General features: G+C 32.4%; 2 protein-coding genes across 2 annotated transcripts; one reads left to right on the forward strand and one right to left on the reverse strand.

Moving 5' to 3' along the window:
* The first annotated feature begins 4,006 nt into the window (after positions 1–4,006).
* On the forward strand, positions 4,007–7,055 carry LOC146927249 (uncharacterized). Its single transcript, XM_085700588.1, has 3 exons — positions 4,007–4,378; positions 4,499–4,579; positions 4,872–7,055. The coding sequence occupies exon 3, from the start codon at positions 5,612–5,614 to the stop codon at positions 6,767–6,769; it is 1,158 nt and encodes a 385-aa protein (XP_085556714.1). The 5' UTR covers positions 4,007–4,378; positions 4,499–4,579; positions 4,872–5,611; the 3' UTR covers positions 6,770–7,055.
* Positions 7,056–12,130: 5,075 nt separating this feature from the next.
* Positions 12,131–14,058, reverse strand: LOC146927250 (vesicle-associated protein 1-2-like). The gene is made up of 6 exons (XM_085707045.1): positions 13,875–14,058; positions 13,702–13,766; positions 13,516–13,573; positions 12,825–12,919; positions 12,574–12,708; positions 12,131–12,301 (listed from the first exon to the last, which is right to left on the reverse strand). Exons 1-6 carry the CDS (start codon positions 14,056–14,058, stop codon positions 12,131–12,133), a joined length of 708 nt encoding a protein of 235 aa, XP_085563171.1.
* Between the last annotated feature and the right edge of the window lie 8,448 nt (positions 14,059–22,506).

Genomic DNA, 22,506 nt, shown 5'->3' on the forward strand with positions numbered 1-22,506 from the left:
ATCTCTAAGCCTACTAGGCTACTACGCAGAATTATCAAATAATTATATCTAAGCCGAATTTTGTCCATGAATAATTTTTTTCTGTCATTCATCTCTAAGCTTACTAGGCTACTACGCAGAATTATCAAAGAGCAGTGTTATATATCACGAGAGCCAAAAGCATGACAATTACACGAACACACAGTATCAACAATTAAACCATCCTTTTCTGAATGTTATCTTATCAAAAAAATTCTCAATGTCACATTGTTGCTTCTCCTTGGTGTTGTTGCCTCTCGCTGTCATTGTTTTCACCGCCACGGTTCTCACTTCAAAATACCACCTCTGAACACGTATCATTGACACCGACACAAGGGATTTTCTGATTTAGTGGAGATTCATCAGCAACACCGACGACGTTGGGTCATGGTGCAACGACACTGATATAGAGAAGCTCGTCGTAGTTGAAGACTTTGACGATGCCACTGAAGTGAGATGAAGTTTCGAGAGGGAAGTTTTTGATGAGGATTGTGAAAAAAAATTCATTGAACGGAGAGAGAAATACAAGGTTTGGAGAGATCAGTTTTTGATGAAGAATGAGTCGGTGATATACTTGCAGTTGGTGGAGATAGAATTGAAGGGAATGGAAGTTTCATTGAACTGCAGCATCTGTTATTTATGTGGATGGCAGAAAGCTGCTATTTAGTCGAACATAGTGTATTAGAGTGGTTGTTGGATTTGCACGACAGATGTGTGCTCTTGTAAGACTACGTTATTATTTTCTCTGTTGCTGCAAGTCTCTGATAATTGTAATACCTCTACAGCTGAAGCTGTGATTGAAGATTATGTGAGGTATTCTTGTATGCACACTTCTGATATTTCTTTAGTGATACTGTCCTGTTACTCCTTCTTCTTGAATATGTGTTCGTGATGACTTGAGGAAGTGTATCTAAGGTGTCTCTTTAGATTGTGTTTGCTAGTTGTTTCTTCATAGGTATGTGTTCATGCTACTTGGAGAAATGGATGTCTTCTGTATCCCTCTTTATTCTTTGCATTTGGCCTTAATTTGTTTTAGCCAAATATTTACCAATTGGGGAGATTGTTGGGTATTTGCGTATTGGCTGCATTTTTGCTAAAACAAATATCCTTGTCTGTGTTGTTGGAACCAATGTTCCAACATCTTGGCACGGTTAAATGTGCCTGGGTTCATGCCTATTTGTACGTGCGCCCTTTATTGTTTAACGAAACAATATTTCCTTATCTTATTGACCAATCAACGCGCATATCTTTACATAATTAGTTGTGGAATATTTCTAAAGTAGTGTTTATATTTTGAGAAATATTTGTTATTGTTTTGGACGATCATAAAGATGTTCCGACATTTTAGGACTTTCCATATTTGTCTCTGATTATTGTTTTGCAGATCAGCTGGACGATCTGTTCTGATCTGAAGCCCAACAAGTATATTTGACCTGAGATGGAGACTTCAAGACCTAATGAACTATTCAAGCCGTCATTCTAAAAAGTTTAAATTTTTAGGGTTACATGTGTTCTATTCTTGTATCATGTTGATGCAAGTTTAGTACCTTTATTGTGAGCCTTTCTTGTATCATTTGGTTTACATGTTAAGTACTGTGTGTTGAGTTGTAAACTCTTTTGTACTACACCAAAGCTTGTAATCAAGGTGTTAGTTGTTTGTTTGAAGGTATCTTTATCATTTGTTTGTTGTTTGAGGTCTGATAGGTCACAAGGGCTGTGGCTGACCATAGGATAGTGAGATCGGATCTCAGATCTTGGAGGTCCTAGGTTGAAATAAATACGGATAGGTCCTAGGTCTTTAGTGTAAACGAGGATTTTGCTAAGAGCTATAGAATAAGGACTACACTAGTGGATTTCCTTCCTGGCTTGGTAGCCCCCATAGTAGGTGTGTTTGTCTCCGAACTGGGTTAACAAACTCACTGTGTTCTTTACTTTCTTGTCATTTATTTTCTTGTTTTTATTTCTGTTTAATTCGTAATGTTGAAACATTGAACGGAACATTATAAACGTTGAAACATCTTACAGAATATATTAAAACAAGTGCGCTAGAATTTCAAGTTGAAAGATACACACTATTACTCCTAAAGTCACATGACAACTCCGAAATCCACATGAATTAAGATTAACTGACCAATAAGATATTGTCGTATCATATAGAAGAGAACATTATCAACTCTGATGGAAGAATGTTCTCATGATGATGTTTATTACACTCGAAATTATTCTCGTTATTTCATCAAAGTGATTAGGATCAATTTTGAAGAGAAACCAATTCATGAATGTTGAATTATTCATAAAGTTATTCATTAATGATATTGATTGGAGAATTATCAAAGATGAAACTTCATTATCATATGCATGGAGATTCTATCGTAAAATACTTAGGACGATCCAAGAGTTTCCCATCACTATTCAAGATATGATTTGGAAGTATAGAAATCAAACAAAGCAATTTCGACATTGAGAAAGGTTTTTCATGACTCTAATAGAACACGCTCGTCACAGAATAATCCTTGCTGAGACGATTTAAACAGATTATTGTTTTCGATTTTAGACAAGATGGTTTTGACTTAAAAACTAGTAAACACACTTAAAAACTAACTTTTTTTTAGCTTTTTGCTACCTACATTATACCTAAAAGTGAACAAAGTCTTCAATTTCAATTTTGGCGATGTTAAATTTGTGCTATTTTCAATATACTTCTCCAATTTCAACATAATTATTAAACTTATTATTATAGGTGTGATGTGTCTGGATTGCAAGCCATGGTGATACCTCAAAATTTACGAGACAAGGAGATCCTATAAATAAAACTCTTTACTGCCTTATTTCATTTCCATCATCTTAGAATACAAAGTCATAGCTTCAGGGTTCTTAAAACTAGGGAAAACATAAGAAGAAAATAATAATTATTGAGTGCATGAACAAAAACTAAATGACAACAAGTGGAATATTCTAGCATAACGTATATTGTACAATTCTCTTGCTAGAAGAAAGAACTCATTTATCTCATCGGATCGGTACGCAATAGCCTTTACGACACCTAACATTAGCACTTCGAAGTTTTGGACAATCTTTATCTGTTGTACAACGACTAAAATTAATCTTCTGACTAAAAGAAGAATTAGTGCAAAGAAATATAGAAAGAAAAAAAATTATAACATAAACTAACTTCGGAGTTTCAACCATATTTTTTCCTATTTGCATCCAAATAATAGTAAATGACTTGATCTCTTTATAGTGTATAGTAAAGTTCACGGTCTTATAGAAATAATTAAACAGTTTAAGCGTTATAAAATTTTAAAAGCTCTTCAGAATTTTAGAATTATTACTAAATGTCTCTTAAATATATCAATGTGTTATTTTTTTTTCATTTAGTGCACATAGAAGGACATCATGTGATAAAAATAATAATCAATATAATTGAATGTAATTTTACAAACTTTAGATTACTTTTTCTTGTAAATAATTGTATTATTTTTTTAACCTTTCGTAAGGGTAAACGGGAAAACAATTATACCATCGTAAAGTTATGTACGAATATAAAGCACAATTAAATATTTATGAACAAGTAGAACATATGTTATGTTAATTACAAATGAAGTTAACCACGCCTGACATAATACTACCAAGCATAGATTTAAAAGCAACTTATTGAAGGAACGTTGCCTCAACACATGAACAAAAACATGTTATAAAAAGTTTTTCCTATACTCTCATGAATGGCCAAATGAACTATACATAAGTTTTTTAGCAATCACAAACATACTTCACCTTGTTGTAGAAATAATTAAATAGTTTAAGCATTATAAAATTTTAAAAGCTCTTCGTAATTTTGGAATTATTACTAAATATCTCTTAAATATATCAATGTGTTATTTTTGTTCATTTAGCACACATAAAAGGACTTCATGTAATAAAAATAATAATCGATATAATTGAAAATAATTGTATTTTTTTTTTAACCTTTCCTGTGGATAAAGGAGAAAACAATTATACCATCGTAAAGTTATGTACGAATATAAAGCACAATTAAATAGTTATGAACAAGTAGAATGTATGTTATTCTTTCAAAAAAATAAAAGTAGAATGTATGTTATGTTTATTACTAATGAAGTTAACTACGCCTCACCTAATACAACCAAACAGAGATTAAAAAAGCAACCTATTAAAGGAACATTGCCTCAACACATGAACAAAAACATGTTATAAAAAGTTTTTCATATACTCTTATGAATGGCCAAATGAATTATAAAGAAGTTTTTTAGAAATCACAAACATACTCCATCTTGTTGTAAGAAAATTGATAACCAGTAAATAAATTGGTTACCACGTTGCACTTAACTCATATATTGGACAAGTAATTTAGTGATTGCATTGCTTTAGCATCTAATATGTGTTTATTTTAGGATTTTATGGTTTCAATTGTTTTTAGTACTTTGGAACTAGTAATTCTTGTTTATGATGTTTGATGATGTAGGTTAAGGAATGACACTGAGGATGTATAAAGCTCTAGTATAGATTGAAGATGTATCGCTGAAGATGTGGGAAGCTTCAACATGTAACACCATAAACCCTTAAAACAATAAATTAGGCAAATAATACAAAACAGACAAAGGATTTAGATGTTACTTCTTCTATAATCAAGCAACGCGCGCCCTTTATTGTTTAAGGAAACAATATTTCCTTAACTTATTAATCAAGCAACGCGCATATCATCTAAGAATCACCTGTTGAATATTTCTAAAGTAGATATTATATTTTAGGAAATATTTTTTATTGTTTGGAATGATCCTATAAATGTTCCAACATTTTAGGAGTTTCTAGATTTGTTTCTGATTCTTGTTTTGCAGATTAGCTGAACCGATCTGCAATGTGCTCAAGCCCAATGAATTATTTAGCCGAAGCTGCTTCAGTATAAAAGGAAGACATCAAGACCTAATTTCTCATTCAAGCTGTCATTCTAAAATTTAGATTTTTAGGGTTTGAGTCTTCATGTATTCTGCTCTTGTATCGTTTGTGATGCAAGTTTAGAATTTCTTACTGTGTGCCTTTTTTGTATCGCCTGTGATACTTGTTTAACACTGTGTGTGTGAGTTTGATACTCTTGTGCACTAGACCGAAGTTGTGAAACAAGGTGCTAGTTGTTTGTGTTGGAAGGTAATTTCTGCTTTTGTTTTGGTTGAGGTCTGATAAGGTCACTAGGGCAGTGACTGACCATTAGGATAGTGAGATGGGATCTTAGATCTAGGAGTTCCTAGGTTGAAGTCTATACGGGTAGGTCCTAGGTCATAAGGTGTAAACGAGGAGTTTGCTGAGAGCTATTGAATAAGGACTACACTAGTGGATTTCCATCCTGGCGTGTTGTGTCGAACTGGGTGAACAAATTTATTGTGTTCTTTACTTTTCTGTCCTTTATTTTCTTGTTTTTATTTATGTTTCTAACGTGATGTTGAAACATTAAACGGAACATTGCAAACGTTAAAACATCTGACATAACATATTAAAACAAGTACGCTGGAATTTCAATTGGCATCAGAGCGGGCACCCTGCCTGTTTTAGGGTGAGCTCCTGGGAGTTCTATTCTAGCATCATGGACAAGGAAGGTGGATTTGTTAACAGGCCTCCTCTATCGGATGGGTCTAACTATGACTATCGGAAATCACGCATGAGTGCTTTTCTCAAATCCATTGACAGCAAAACCTGGAAGGCAGTTCTTAAAGGTTGGGAACATCCTGTGACACTTGATGCTGATGGTAACAGGACTGATGTGTTGAAACCAGAAGAAGAATGGAGTGCTGCTGAAGATGAATTAGCTCTTGGAAACTCAAAGGCATTGAATGCTCTGTTCAATGGTGTAGACATGAACATGTTCAAGTTGATCAAGCAATGTACTGTAGCTAAGGATGCTTGGGAGATTCTCAAAACTACACATGAAGGTACTACTAAGGTAAAGAGTGCTAAATTCCAACTCCTGACTACAAAGTTTGAGAATTTGAGAATGCTGGAGGATGAAAGTATTCAAGATTATCATCTGAATATTCTTGATATTGCAAACTCTTTTGAGTCTCTTGGAGAGAAAATTTCTGATGAAAAACTAGTCAGAAAAATTCTCATGTCTTTTCCTAAGAGGTTTGACATGAAAGTTACAGCTATTGAAGAAGCTCAGGACATTTCAAGCTTGAAGGTTGATGAATTGATAGGGTCCCTTCAAATATTTAAAATAACTATAAAAAACAAAACTGATAAGAAAGGCAAGGGGATTGCTTTTGCTTCTTGTGTAGAACCTGATGTGTCACAAGAAAATCAAGAAGATGATGAAGACATGGCAGAGTCTCTGGCACTTCTTGGGAGACAGTTCAAGAAGATTTTCAAAAGGTTTGACAGAAGGTCCAGGCAAAATGGTCAGAACATCCGACCCAACATTGACAATCAACCTAGTAAAGAGAAGGTAACAAGACCTGATGAAATGGACTCTCACTACAAAGGAGTACAATGTCATGAATGTGAAGGGTATGGTCACATCAGAACAAAATGTGCTAATTTTCTAAAGAAACAGAAGAAAAGTTTGGCTGCTTCCTGGTCTGATGATGATGACTCTGAAGGACATGGAGAAAGAGAATCAGCTAAACATATTGCTGGATTATCCAGTAGAATTCTTTCTGATACTGAGTCATGTGAAGAAAAAGTGACTTATGATTATTTAGATGTGTTTCACACAAGCCGGAGTAACAGAAACACTGATGCCTAGAAACAACTCGAGGAGGAGAAAAATATCACCAACAAATTGTTGGATGAAAGCTTCAGTCATCAAGCAACAATTTCTGAACTTAATAATCAGGTAACTCTGCTGAACTCTCAATTTAGTTAAGTTATGAAGCAAGTAAAATTGATGTCCACTGGGAGACGATAATCCTTGTGGAGACGATAATCTTACTACTAGATTACTTACTGTAAAGATATAAAATTATCTTCTATTTGATTCATTCAAAAACCTCAAATCATACACTAAACGTGGATAAAGTCTTCTATTTCAATTTTGGCGATGTGTGAATTTGTGTTATTTTCAATGTACTTTACCAATTTCAACATAATAATTAAAATTATTATTATAGGTGATGGGTGGGGGGAATGGCGTGATGTGTTTGGATTGTAGGCCATGGTGATGCCTCCAAATTTACGAAATAAGGAGATCCTATAAATAAAACTCTTTGATGTTTTATTTCATTTCCATCATCTTAGATTAGAAAATCATAACTTCAAGGTCCATGAAATTAGAGAAAAACATAAGAAAAGAATCATTATTGAGTGCATGCACAAAAACTAAATGACAACATGTGAAATCTTCTAGCATAAGGTATATTATACAATTCTCTTGCTAGAGAAAGACCTCATTTATCTCATTATGATGTTTTAGATCTGTACACATTGGCCTTTACGACACCTAACATTAGATCCTCGAAGTTTTGGACAATCTTATCTGTTTTACAAGCACCGTCAAAAATCTGACTAAAAGAAGAATTATATATTGTCATGCCACATAAATAGCATTATAACATAAACTAACTTTGGAGTTTCAGCCGTATTTTTTCCTTTTTGCATCCAAATAATAGTAAATGACTTGATCTCTTCATAGTGTATAATAAATTTCATGTTCTTATAGAAATAATTGAAATAATTAAATAGTTTAAGCATTATAAAATTTTAAAAACCCTTCAGAATTTTAGAATCATTACTAAATGTCACTTAAATATATCAATGTGTTATTTTTGTCCCTTTAGCACACTTAGGAAGTACTACATGTAATAAAAATAATAATCAATATAATTGAATACAATTTTACAAACTTTAGATTACTTTTCCTTTAAATAATTGTATTATTTTTTGAACCTTTCGTGAGAGTAAAGGGAAAAAAATTATACCATCATAAAGTTATGTACTAATATAAAGCACCATTGGATATTTATAAACAAGTATAAAGTATGTTATGAGAAATCTATTTTTTGATTAAATCATTTGATCATAAAGAATGTATATTTAAAAAATTTCATTGCATAATTTATTCCACTGTCTTATTCACATCAATTATATGAATCATTTATATAATCAATGGACCCCGTCTTGTATATTGATAGAACTTTAGTAAGTTTACTAAAAATTATCAAAGTAATAAAGTATAACCTTAAACTCCATATAGACTGCTTTGATTTCTACTTGGCAAATACTTTATCATCACGGATGTATTAAAATCCGGGGGTTGCACAACAAAAATAGTTCGTTTAACAATCATAAATTATATAACAAAATGTAAATAGATTTGTAATGATTTTTGGATAAAAATGATTATGTCTTTCGAATCGTTTATCCGCCACTATTTGGTAAACTGCACCTAAACTCTACAAACTGTTCTTCGAGTTTCATTATAATTTACAAAATAGCTCTAATCAATCTCTTGACTCAGAGTCCTCTTCTTAGATTACAACTCCCTAATCTCTTAGGTGAGTTCGTAACATCGAAGGTTTTATTGAATGTTAATCTTTAATCACAACCTAGCATCCTGATATCTCTAAAGAAACATGTTTGATTGAAGAGTATAACTAGATCTAAGTCAACAATTAGTGTTGATAGTCAAATGACCTTTGAGTTAATTTCAGATGTGATCAGTTTACATTGTATAAACACTAGAATTGTAATTGTATGGAATAGAGTTCCACAGTTAACATTGTTCGAACAGCTAGAACAGAAATAACCAGATTAAAGAAAGACACTATACAAGAAAGATGGACTGACTATGAATTGGATGGCAAGCCTCCACGAATTCTGCAACCCTCAACTCCAAATGTGTCTTCAAAATCTCTAAAATCCCAACCCTTGCTATAAAATGAAGTTGGGCATTTATAGATTTCATTTTGTAACGTCAAAATCATGTCACGATCTGGTGAGATTGTACCACAATTTCTCATTAAATTCAAAATTCTGATCATGGGCTCTTCAAATCGTGTCACAATTTACTCACTTTGTGCCACGAAAAAATGAGAATTGAATTGCTAAAAATTTCCTTAAAATCGTGGCATGATTCATTCATTTCATGACACGGTTTTCAACTTCCTTTGCTTCTTCATTTTCTGTCTTTTCCAGCTTCAAAACATCTTAAAACTACTTAAAACTCTACTAAAATGATTCAAAATAGCTGACTAAACATCATATGATATGGAGTCATCATATAAATATGTATATGTATATGTGTCATTATATGAAGAAAGGTCAACCACAAACTCAACATTCAAATTTGAAGAGAATTTCCATCAGACTTTGAAGGATCGAAGCCTTTGATGGAAGAAGCATTTGAAGGTGACGTTAGAAGCTGAAGAGTCTAAACTAGTTTGTTATCTTCTGAAAGAATGTCACTATCAAACTCAGAATAGTACAGTTTGTCTTCTTCTGACCACGTGTAGAAACAAACAAAGGAATTTATGGATAAAGAGAATGTAATGGGTCATTCTAATAGAAGCAAAGGAATTTTGAATGACTACTCAATGACATTAACCATATGAGGCAACATCTCAACACCTCTTATCAGGCTTCTTGATGACGGAGCATCATATGATATTTTAGGATATGTTTTCAGTAGTTTTCTTTGCATTTCAAGGCAAATTAGTTGTAATTTAGAGGAGTTTCAATGGTTTGAGGAACAAATTGTATTGTTTTCATTCGAGTCATTATAATTCACTTTTATCCTAAATCATGCAACTTCATAGGTGTTTTGAGTCTTTTTAGTGAGAAATCATGTAAATCGGCAAAACAAGACAAGAGATCAAGTGAAGGGTCAAGGATATGAAGAAGTCCAATGGTTCTTAGTAGGTTGTTGAATACAATACAAGATAAATAAAATTTATTTCAAGTTCCAAGGCATTTAAAGACGGAAGAACGATCGAAAAAGGGTCGAAAAACTACAAAATTCGCACAAGAGGGTCACTATAATTAAAGAATAAAGCCATATTTCGTATTACAACTCAACTCTTGCATGTTTGGAGTCACACCCTGTCAAACACAATCACATCGTGATTTTCTATAAGTTCTAAAGTGTAGTTTTTAATCTATAAAATAAAGAGAAATTCCAAAAATGCCCAAAAGCATTCTCCAGCTCAATAAATGGGAGGTGAAGAGGATATTTTCCATGAACAATGGGTCAGCATGACACACAACTACACTTACTAGTATTAGATAATCATCATCAAACAAGTTTATTTGCAAACAAATAGCAGGATACCAGCAAATAACTTTGACACAGTAAACATTCCATTGAAATCATTATCAAACAATTAAACAAAATGAATCAAAGTGATAAAATTGCGAAAGAATTTAGAGTGAAATGAGGGAGAACGATAACGGTAAAGCAATTGAGATCATAGGGTTAAGAGAGATACATGTTACAGCTGGCAATTGTGGTTAGTCCCCGACAACCTTAATTTCTCCACGCTTATGACACCATGCATTTGGCCTCCACCATCTTTTCATGGTGTGATTAATTTTATTGCAATGAGGACATGACGGAAAAACCTTAGTATTATTGCTTTGGTTGTTGATCTTACTATTTTTGAAACCACATTGTTTGTTGTTATTAATCTGCAATTTGACTTGAAATGCACGCATACGGATCCCTCTTGCCTCATTAGCCTTCTTTGCTTGTATAAGACACTTCTGCCAAAGTAATCTTTGCGTAGATCCATTCTATTCCCAAAGAAAGTTATCTAAGCTTCATTTTTTATCTAAGTTTCTAGAATACGAAAATTCAATTCCCAAGAACCTTCCCTTGTTGGCGTTGGTGAGCAAATTTTTTTCAGTATTCATTTATTGTGTATCAGACGCTTTCATTCTTTCTAACTCGAATACCCTGATTAAATTCAGCACATGCATGCTTCATATCCTCTCATTCCCTACGTATTATTTCTTCATGCAAACACAAATTGCTTTTGTTTTTTTCAAAATCATGATTCTAGGGAAGATGGTTTTTGAGACGCGATAAAACACACATGCCTTTGCCTTTAATTTTACCTTCCACAACTTTCTAGAGATCCAAAGCCACGGAGTAGGATTCCATTATCACTGCCTAATGGTCATAGCTTTAATAATAAAAAGTAGAAGGAGAAATCTGTGAAAAGTTTCAGTATCCATTCCAGGTAATATCGCTTTAAGAAGTTAGCTTATTATATCAATTTTATGGTAGTTTGAAGATATATTTTGCTTGAATAAAGGTGTGTCTATGATAATTTGACTACAGAAATCTTATTTATCTAGAAAATAGAGCAATTTATACAACAATAAAACTAAAGAAAGTGTTGCTGGAATAATCAAATATTCACTGATATATTGCTAAAAATAGAACAGATAACAGAACTCCATTAGTCAACATGACTTATATTTTCCTAAGAAATATGATAAAAATCTGATCTTCAGTTAGTTGGCAGCTTCAAGAGTAATCCAATCAACAAGTACTCCATCGGTCTCATATTATGTCTCGTGCCTCACGCCCATGATATGGATTTCATTAACCTGTCTACATAATAATGCATTCCTCTTCCTCCTCACGCCTCAAGAGCTTCTACGCATGACACAAGATTCAATCAATCAATAATTTTACAAGAGAACCATTAGTTAAAAGAATGTACACTATGGTGCAATTATTAACTTTTACACAACATTTAACAATTTTTACAAGGAAAATGATTTGATTAATCACCAATTTAGTCTCTCAAATTCTATGACTTGGCACTAATACATTTTTCCTATGATACTTATATAAATTCTATGACATAGCGCTAATAACATTTTCCCTATGATGCTTATATTCAAGGAAAATGATAAGAGTGAATCCTAAAATTTAATCCCTAAACTAACCAACAGAAAGAACTAAGTTCATATATCAAAATTCTCAATGCTTATAATTTTAGGTACTAAATTGTTGATTCACTCAAAATGACATAGTCTAGGATAAATTATATCTAGTGTTCAGAGGAAGAATAGTATGAATTAAGAGCACAAGAGGAATTAAGAGCACAAGAGGAAGACTATCATGTTTTCTTACTAAGCAATTGAAACAAAAAAAATTGAATCATTCCAAGTACGATTTCAATCTTTCAGTGAGAAAGAAACAATCATAGGAAAATATTGCAACAAAATTCCAAGTACAGAATGAATTCCATACCAGTTCATGCCGAAGCCTTTTATTTTGCTCAATAGCAGAGTTCCTCTCCTTAGTTAACTTTGAAATAAGCTCTCGTCCCTAAAATAATGCATTTCAATTTTCAGATACATATGGAATGTGATTCCGAACTCATGAAACTAAATTGGAATCATCATATCATCATGATCTTTTATATATATCTCTGGTCTATACAATGACATGTAACTTGTCCTATTGGGTTGCAAGCGTCTTCTGGTCGATGTTTGTAACAATATGATTGTGACAGATCAAATGCGTCAATAAGGAATTTAAATAGTATTTTGTGCAGTATAGAAATGATCTGTTACTGCTTAAAAAAATTTGAGAAATACCTCGGAAAACACAGATGCTTGAGGAAACGAATCTTCGTTAGATCCTTCTCGAACTGGGGCCAGTGATTTAGGAGGAGAAACATAAACAACTCTCAGTTTGCACTCATCAACCACATAACCAGAGTCTTTATGAAACTGCAAGCAATGAGGAAAAAAAGCAATTAAAATATGCAAGGTATGTATATGTTATGTCACACATACAACGATATTCTTTAATCTCTACGAAGAAACAATTTGGTATTTGTGTTTACCATTTCCGAAGTGATATCTTTTGTGGTTACTCCAGGCCTTGCAATTATGCTTTGAATGATAAGCTTATCTTCGCACTGCATGTCTTGCATTGTAACTATGACACAAACAGTCAATCAAAGTGAGCAACAGAACACATGACATTATCCAATGAATGCAGTAAGAGGGTGAAGTAAGCAATCACAAGAAATGTTGAAAAAATAGACAATTGATATTCCAATATATCGATCATTTGTTATTGTAAGAATGTGTAACATCAACCATTGATTTATTCATCAACCGTAGAGATTGCTGTCAATTTCTTACTTAAGATGAACCAAATCCTAGCTAGTTACCTAGGTTGAACAAAGAACAATCTTTGAAAATTTGGCTCATCTATATATGAATAGGATATAAAGTAAGTAATCTCAACTATTGAATAAAAAAAATTAAAAATTGATATGTCAATAAACATGCGATTTGAAATGCGCGTACATGTAAAACCAATCGTTGATTTGTTCATCAATGATTGATATTATATACTTTACAATTTAAAGTTAGTTTCTCAAATACAACAATTGTGTTACTTCAACCAATTACATTCTTTCTTAAAACCGTAATAAACATGAACATGATTAGTCCTTTTTTGTTGTCTTTGTGCTTTTGTGTGCTATAAGAGGGATAGTAAAAAAGGTAGAAAAGAGAGGGGAAAACCTAAAATATCACAAGTAGACCTAGGCCGCACAACTCCGATCTTTGCATTACCCTTAACCTGCCACAACACAATCAATTTCACTCGAAATCAAATACAACTCTCCATAATACACAATTTTTAAAAACAAACAAAAAAGGAAAGAAAAAAAACCAGTGTAAAAAAAGAAACATGATTAAAAAAAAAACCTTGAAAGCCACATAATTAGCTGACTTGTTAGACAATCGCAAAGATAACTGATTCCTCAATTCAACTGTTTCACAAAAAATTAAAGACGTAAAAAAATTATATATAATTAGAATAAGACCCGGAAGGTAAAAAGCATAAAAAATTGAATTTTGCTTCAAAAAATTTAATTTACATGGAAAGTTAAGCTCTTGATGTATCTGAAGATAGAAACTATCCTTTTCTTGTGATTTTAATTTTTCACAATCTTGAGGATGTTTCTGATGATTAAAACTATCATTAGGTTGTGATTTCAGAATTGGAACAGAATTGAAACAAGCAAAACGTGGAGAAATGCAGGAAGAAACCCTTTGCCCCATTGTTTGTGTCAGAAAGAGTTGATAGGGTTTAGAAGAATGAGGTTTTAGAGTTTGAATAAGAATAACAAAAATTTCAGTTAAGAGAAAGAGGTTGATTAGGGTTTCAACTTTCAACGAGAATAACAAAAACTAGAGATAAGAGAAAGAGGTTGATTAGGGTTTGAATGAAAATAACAAAAATTATAGTTAAGAGAATAGATATATATAGGGAGATAAAGGGAAAGAGCACGGAAGTATCATGAGTTGTGAGAAAGAGCCGTTGTATGAGCACATAAGGGAAATCAAGTGAAGTGGCCAATTATATATCTCTTGCTTTGTACGCAAACGTGATTAACCAACGATGGCTTCTTTGTAAGGCCCAACTTGTAATTGATTTCTTTTAAGAAAATTCTCTTGCATATGATGCTTTAAAGAATTTTGAGTTCTTTTACATTGGTTTATTTTGGAGCTTATGAAAAATAGGTTGTGCAAATAAATAAACTTATATGTTAATTTATAAGTTCTCACTAACAAAAATTGTATCTTCATAGGCTGTTTTTTATAACCTACCTTGACAAGCTTAAGAATAGTATATAAAAATTTATTTATTTGCATCAGTTGTTTTGCATAATCTAAAAAATAAGTCAATCCAACCGGACCTTTATCTTTTAAAAAAATTTAGCAAGATTTTTAACATGGGAATATTTTAAACAGAGAATGATTTTTTTTTAATAAAAAAAACTTTTAATTTTGCGATTTACACTTGAGTATACTCTTTGTCTTACGATTTATATCAAAATTGAAGACTAAAACACCTCGAGTTATGAATGTGTTGAAATGATTGCATGTGTTCTCATTTTTCATGTCATGTCATGCTTACAAAACTATTTCAAATGATAATTGATCATGGCTTATGATATATGATTTAAGTGTTAAATTCAAACCTAATGAGTTTGATATGTTAATACACTTAAGAATTACATAAAATTATACGATATATCTTATTGTTCTTTTTTTTTTCTTCAAGAATATCTTATTGTTCTTGCTTTTCAAAATTATGTCACTTTTTCTTCATATCATCCCAAATATTTTTTGATAGATGACAAAAGGGATATATATATATATATATATATATATATATATATATATATATATATGATGGGAGAGAAACCAAGGATAAGGAGAGAGAGATATTATGGGAGAATGATAAGAATTATACTCATCCTTATGTTTAGGGGGAGTCTGTTAGAACAAAATAAATTTAAATAATGTCTCTTGAGTTTTGATGATAACAAGGTATTAAAAGATCAATTGAATATGCTAATATTTGTTCAAGTGTACAGAACCATACACAAAAATTATACAATGTCTTATTCAATTATTGGTTCTGAAAGAACAAATGTAGACAAAGAATTTGCAAGAGAAGCTAAGTTCAAGTTAGAATCTGAAGTGGTGAGACTCTGATGACTACCCATAAGTTGGTGCAGTCAGACTCTGATGATCACCCAGTAGCTAGACCTCAGACTCTGGATAGCTGAAGAACAAAGGAGCAGAATCAATGGATGTCAAGCTATGATAGTTCTGAAGATCAAGCATTGGTAGTTCTGAAGTGTCATAGTGTAAGACCCGTAATTTTGAAAAGAAATAAATATTAATAATATAATAATATGTTTCCATATTTATTTTAATTGTTGTTTAAGTAAAAATAAATATACCTTCGACGATGAATTTTTTATCGCTACTCGAATATTTTGTGGTTTTTTCGCGATAGCGACTTATGATAAAATTTTGGGAAAAATTTACCAAGAATTTAATTTTCAGTCTCTTCAACAACAGAAATTTGACCGCACATGATTTTTAAAACAAACTCCGTTTTGTACGAAATTTTTTGTATAGACTCATAAAATTATTCATGATAGATTAATGCAGTAAAAATAATTTCTCCGTCGGAAATTTTCACAGCAGAAAACGTCGTATAGAATACTCGGATAAAAAGTTATTTTATCGGCAAAAATGATGTCGGAAATTTTTCTCGGTATCACGTATCATTGTCAACGGCATCCATACGCAACGAAAATTAACTTGATGACCAAGTGAGAACGAATGGCTAAGATTTATAGCACATGTATTTATTATTTCAATCCAATGGCCTACATTTAATCCTAGTTTCTTTAATAAGAAATCTTGGTGGTCAAGATATAATGCACATGCTTCTACTATAATCAAAGGGTTAGAATTAATTATGTGATCTATTTAGGATTACTTAGCAACCAAGAAAATATCTACTCTATGGTGAAGATAGCTAGTCTTATCCTCGTAGAAATTTTACACGGCACCAACATTTTATGATCCAAATCTTTTTACTTAAGTTATTTATGTTGAGAGGCATGCACTTATGTTATATATATCCAAACCAATTACTTCATCCCCTCATCTCATTTTTCTTCTCTCTCTAGTTACACACTTCTCTCTTCTCTCTAGTTCTTCTCTCTAGTTATTCTCTCTTCATACTTTTCTCTCTACATAATCATATACCTCCCATCTCTCTTGTTCCTTCACCTTCTGCTTTTCTCTAAGTATGAGTGACACACAAATTGCCATTTTGAGGTAAATCAAGAGAGAGTTAGCACTAGATCTTTGAAAAAGAATAGTTCATGATAGTTTTGTGGTCATTAAGAGCTCATAAAGAGGAAACTATCCTCTTCTCCTATTTTCTTTTATATTTGGACGAGACACTATGTAGCTTAGGAAGATGTTATACTTTTATTTATGATGATGAGTTTTAGTAATGAGAAGTGATTAACAAATTAATAGGTAAAGAGTTATTGGTATGGAAGAAGGTTCATGATCGTAAAAGTAAAATATAATAATAAATAAAAATGTAAAAGGAAAGAGAGCTAGATATTTTCACATGAGACTTAACTTTCCTTTATATAGAAGTTTTGAGTCTTAAAGAGAGAGTCGCACAATCAGTTAAGCCAAACCAAAAACTTCAAGGTGTGTATATTATCCTTTCTTTATGTGTTATTCCTTTTATCCCTAACATAACTCATTCCTTTCTATCTTAGATATTTTGCTATATACTTTTTGTTGTTTCCATTTCCCAGTTCAGATCCCGTTTTGTTCTAGTCCTTCCTATGTTTTCTTCCTATGATTTCCTCCTTAAAACTCATTCGTTACTATTTCTAAATCCTAAAATTATTTCTCACATCTAATAAATTTTGATGCTACAAGAGTACTCTGGTACTATTGTTTCTTTTCTCTCTTCTGATCTAAGCTAGACCACTTTCATAATCAAAACTTATTTTGAAGTAATAGTTTCATTGTGTGTCCCTAGTCCTATAGAGATAATGATAAATAAATGGCTTAAAGATGAACTTTTGATTGAGCAATAATGGAAAATAATATTCGTTTAATGTTTTCACTTCTTTATCCTATTGATAGTAACCTGGTTTAATTGCTACCTCTTTCCCTTTTGTTTTCTACAACTTTAATCTATCTATTATTGAAAGAAAGTATCACCTATATCCTTTAATATCGATCTATAAAGAAAGAAAAATATAACTATATGGTCTACAGACTTTTAGATAAGCCTTGAACGTGTAGTATAATGACTTTTAAGGAAGAAAAAAAATATGTATAAATATAACTATATGTGGGTAGGTTGTGTAAAACAAAAATGGTAAATTGATTTATTAAACTCATAGGTTATAGTCATGGTCTTTGAGAAGGACATTTATTTTTAGTGTGAAAATAGATTATGGAGTATGATTATATTTTTACTAGTTTTGATAATTTTAAGGAAAACTTAAAGTTACCTTTCTTACTACTTTTAGTCTAAAATTAATGATTTAGTTAGTGACCTAAAAGAATAGTTAGTAGACCCTAAAGATAGTAATATTTTTAGAAAGAGAACTTTAGAATCAATATTTATTATACCGGCTACATTTCTTTTCTCAAAATAACGTTTTAGAAAATAATAGTTTCTTTATGTGTGTCTTTGGCCCTCTAGAAATAATAATGAATAAATGGTTGATTTATGATCTCAATTTATTTTGAAACAATGGGAAATAATGTTTATGTTGTTATTGATAAATTTAGACATTGCGCGTAAAGTATTAACAAACTTATAGAAGTTTGAGAAACGACATAAAACAAATGATGTTCTATTGAGACGAATACGTTAAGAATTATTATAATTCAAGACTCGTTGAAATAAGATAACTTTAATTAAAACTAGAAAACTTTTCTTGATCAAAAGATGTTTGAAGTGTTGGTTTATTTTTAGAAAAATTAAGAAGACTTCTAAAAGTGTTAAACTTTGATCTAATAATAATAAATAGATATTGGCCTAACTCTTAACTTTCAAAGTTGTGGTTTCCTTGAATAGAATATGGTCAAGTTTTATTTTTCTTGCTTTCTCTCAAATTTGGTCTTCCCTCTCTAGTTCTTCGGTTTCTTTTTCTTCCCTTGAGTGTTTGTGTCATGAACTTTGAGAAAGTGAGATTGTGAGAGTTTGAGTGAGAGTTTGAACAAATGAGAAATAAAAGCATTTAGTTGGATGGCTATTGGATTCTTAAGGGTCTTTCATGACTAAAAGAAATAAAAGGGAATGCTTTGCTCAGGTAAGGGCACCTATCCATTTTTAGATATATTTATATATGATAAATTGTTATGTATAATTGCTCCGTATTTTCATAAGTGATTTATGATGCTTAATTTCCAAGGTGAATAAATGAGTATATATGTGCAGTCTTTAATGCATGAGATATATTGTTTACATATGCTTTTGAGATATGTAAGTTGTTGCATTAGCATATAAGGGGAATCGTATGCTCATGCATTTCATAGTAAACGTGGCCACCAGAGAGGAGTCACGAGGTGCACACCGGAGAGGTGGCACGGAGTGCGTTTTAAAACCATCTTATCCCGTAGTGGATCATTGAGTCTGATAGATGAGTAGATACTCATGTCCTTAGTGGCGCGGCCACAACCCTCTGCGGAGCGGTATTAATTCTGGAATCATATGCATCGACATATAGGCATTGCATTAGGAATCGATTCTTGATAAATTTAGTAATCTTAACTTCAACTTGTTTTCATACGTGGGTTGAAATGAGATCTTCAATCCACGTATAATGTTTGCTCTGTTTATGCTTCCTGGATATTTGTTATTTTTGGATTGGTGACCCTTTCAGTGGATATGTGGGCTATATGCCATAGATTATGACGGCACCATGGGATCCTGAGACGCTTCCATCGGAGGCGGCAAAGTTCAACTTCCCTGACAACTGGACTACTATGTCTTGGGGATTTGACCCGGCCTCATGACGGGTCACATCTACGGGTAACGTACTCGCGGCCAGCCATATAGTTAGTAGGGAGCCATGTTTTGTTTAATGTCATTAGAGGGTCTATTACCCAACTTTCTTTGTGTTAGAGTGAAAGATCAGCTTAGCAATCTTTTAATTTTTGGATAGTACTTTTGATAGAAAATCCACCCTCTGCGTAGGGATGTAATCGTTTATTATAAATTGATCAGTCGTCATACAAAGCGCTATATAACTCTGACGTTCATTTTAAAAAGGAATCTTTAATTTATTTTGTTAATAAAAGTCTATGACTTGAGTTTAAAAAGGTTTAACACTTTTCTTTCGTTATAAAAAAAACAGACGCAATTTTTGGTGCTGAAAAACGGGGCGTTACACATAGAGTCAATGGATGTCATTTTCATTGAAGGACAATGAAGGACAAATTGTATGATCACTACCTCTAACATTCCCATGTGCACTGAAGCTTCCAGTTGTGTCTCATTTGGAAAAGAATGGTTAATTCCTTATCAAGGAAAGAATTCAAAATCATTCATTCATAGGATATTAACCAAATCAAGCAACAAATCAATGTGGATTGATTATGCTTCTAAAACAACTCTATTGATGACTTTATCTAAAAGATTGAAGACATGAAGAATAAACATGACTCAGCAATATTTTTCAAGTGCCATTATTATGTCAAAATATATATGCATCAAACACTAAGAATTTTTTATTACCTTTCATATCTTAGAAATTCTTAAGTATAGAGTCTGAACTGTATTGTATTTTGTGCTCACCTATGATTGTACATCAAGTGTTCAACCAAATAATTTTCTTTGTAATCTTTGTTTGTTAGAAGTCTTTTGCTTGTGTGCTTGAGCATTGGAAGTCTCCTGCTTGTGTGCTTGAGCAATTATAATCTTGTGTGATTATAGTGAAAAATCTCTGGTAAGTAACAAGCGGACTGGACTACTACCGGATTGTGGAAAGTATCAGGATAAATTGTTGTGTGTCTTTCTCTTCTCTCTCTCTCTCTCTCTCTCTCTCTCTCTCTCTCTCTCTCTCTCTCTCTCTATATATATATATATATATATATATATATATATATATATATATCATTGCTTCAGATTCTAAACTCTATCAGAAGCTGAACTTTGAAATTAGTTAAAAAGACGAAAAAACAAACACAATTCAACCCCCACCCCCCCTCTTGTGTTTTCTCACCTTCAGTTGGCATCAGAGCGTCTGGTTCTGTTGTTCTATTCCAAACACTTAACAGTGTAACATAAAAGATCCTAAGAAAAACATGTCTACTGGTGGTGATGGAACAGGTGATTCTGGAGATTCCAGAAATGTTTCATATGACTATGATACTGATGACAAGCAGTCTAATTCTTATAAACCTTCAATGTTTAATGGAGATCCTGAGACGTTTTTTTGGTGGAAAAGTAAGATGTACAGTCATATCATGGTGTTGATGATGAACCTTGGGACATCATTGAAGATTGTATTGACATTCCAGTAGATGAAGAAGGTTTAGGTGTTGACAGAAAGAAACACACTATTGCTTAGAAAAAGATCTACAGAAAGCATCACAAAGTTAGAGGCATTATTGTTACTGTTTTACCTCACAGTGAATACTTTATGTTAAGTGACACGTCAACTGCAAAAACTATCTTCAAATCTTTGTGCTCAAACTATGAAGGTAACAACAAGGTTAGAGAAGCCAAAGCTAATCTTCTTGTTCAACAGTATGAGATGTTCAAGATGAAAAAGGATGAAAACCTTGAGATTATGTTCTCAAGGTTTCAAACTATGGTATCTAGACTTCAGATTCTGAAGAAAAGATACTTAGTTGCTGATCATGTAAATAAGATTCTAAGGAACTTTCCTGCTAAGTGGACACCTAAGGTTTCTGCCATAGAGAAAGCAATAGATTTGAATACTTTTAGTATTGAAGATATTATAAATTCCCTCAAATTTCATGAGTTAAGACTCAATGAAGATGAACCTGCTAAGAAATCCAAGTCTATTGCACTGAAGACAAAGGTTATCCAAGTCTAATGCACTGAAGTCAAAGGTTAAGTCTTCAAAGGCTCTCAAAGCTGATGAGTCTGATGAAGAGTCTCCTAATGGGGGTTCTGATCCAGAAGATGAAGATATGACTTTGATTACCAAGAGAATTCAGTACCTGGCCAAAAGAAACAAGAGGTTCTCAAACAGAAGTGGTGGTTCAAGCTCAAGGAAAGAAGATCGGAAAGGTTGTTTCAACTGCAAAAAACTTGGTCACTTCATTGCTTTTGTCTAGACTTACAAAAAGGACAAGTCAAACGAGAAGTCAAAGAAAACGTGTCTCAAATCTAGCAACTTCAGAAACAAGATCAAGAAAAGTCTTATGGCAACATGGGATGATCTTGACAAAGAATAAGAATCTAAGAAAAAAGAAACCGAAGAAGAAGCTAATTTGGCTTTGTTCATATGAATGAAGTTCATAATGATCATGAACATGAACCCGTAATATTTCTAGAAATAATAAAGGATTTCTTCAAGAATGAAGTTCATAATGATAATAAACATGAACCCATAAAGGCTGATGAACTAAATGCAAAGAAATATTTGCTTGAAATTCAAAGGACGAATCATCATATTTGTCAAAACAAATGGTCTCTCATCTATATGCTTCATATAGACTAGAATGAAATAAACAACAACCTCTTTAAGGTTCATAATGTTAAGAACATCAGAGGGTTCAACAAAAAGTACAACTATCAAAAAGGCAAGAATCCATAAAAAAAAAATCTTCTGGACCGATCAGAAGGCCAATCCAACCCTGACACGTGGACCAAATGTCCACAACAGGTTAATAAGATGTGGTGTGTCCATAGGTCCTCCAACATTTGACTGAATAAATTGTAGCTTTTGCTTGCTCTCCATTCCTTATAGCCAATTTTCAACAGGTTAGGTAGACTCGAGATTTTGATTAATTTCATGAACATATGAAACTAATTTCAAACATGTTTTTCCTTCAATTACCACTGTTCCATTTCCTTAAACAAGAATATATGTTCGGTTACAAATTCTAACTTTAGAAAGAGGGGTTTTCTGAAGCTCTGTCATAAATCATATCGTTTATACAACCACTATCTATGACTAT

The sequence above is a fragment of the Medicago sativa genome, chromosome 4 (genome assembly GCF_051527215.1).
Source record: "Medicago sativa cultivar Bolivia chromosome 4, Bolivia_mono, whole genome shotgun sequence".
Classification (NCBI taxonomy): Eukaryota; Viridiplantae; Streptophyta; class Magnoliopsida; order Fabales; family Fabaceae; genus Medicago; species Medicago sativa.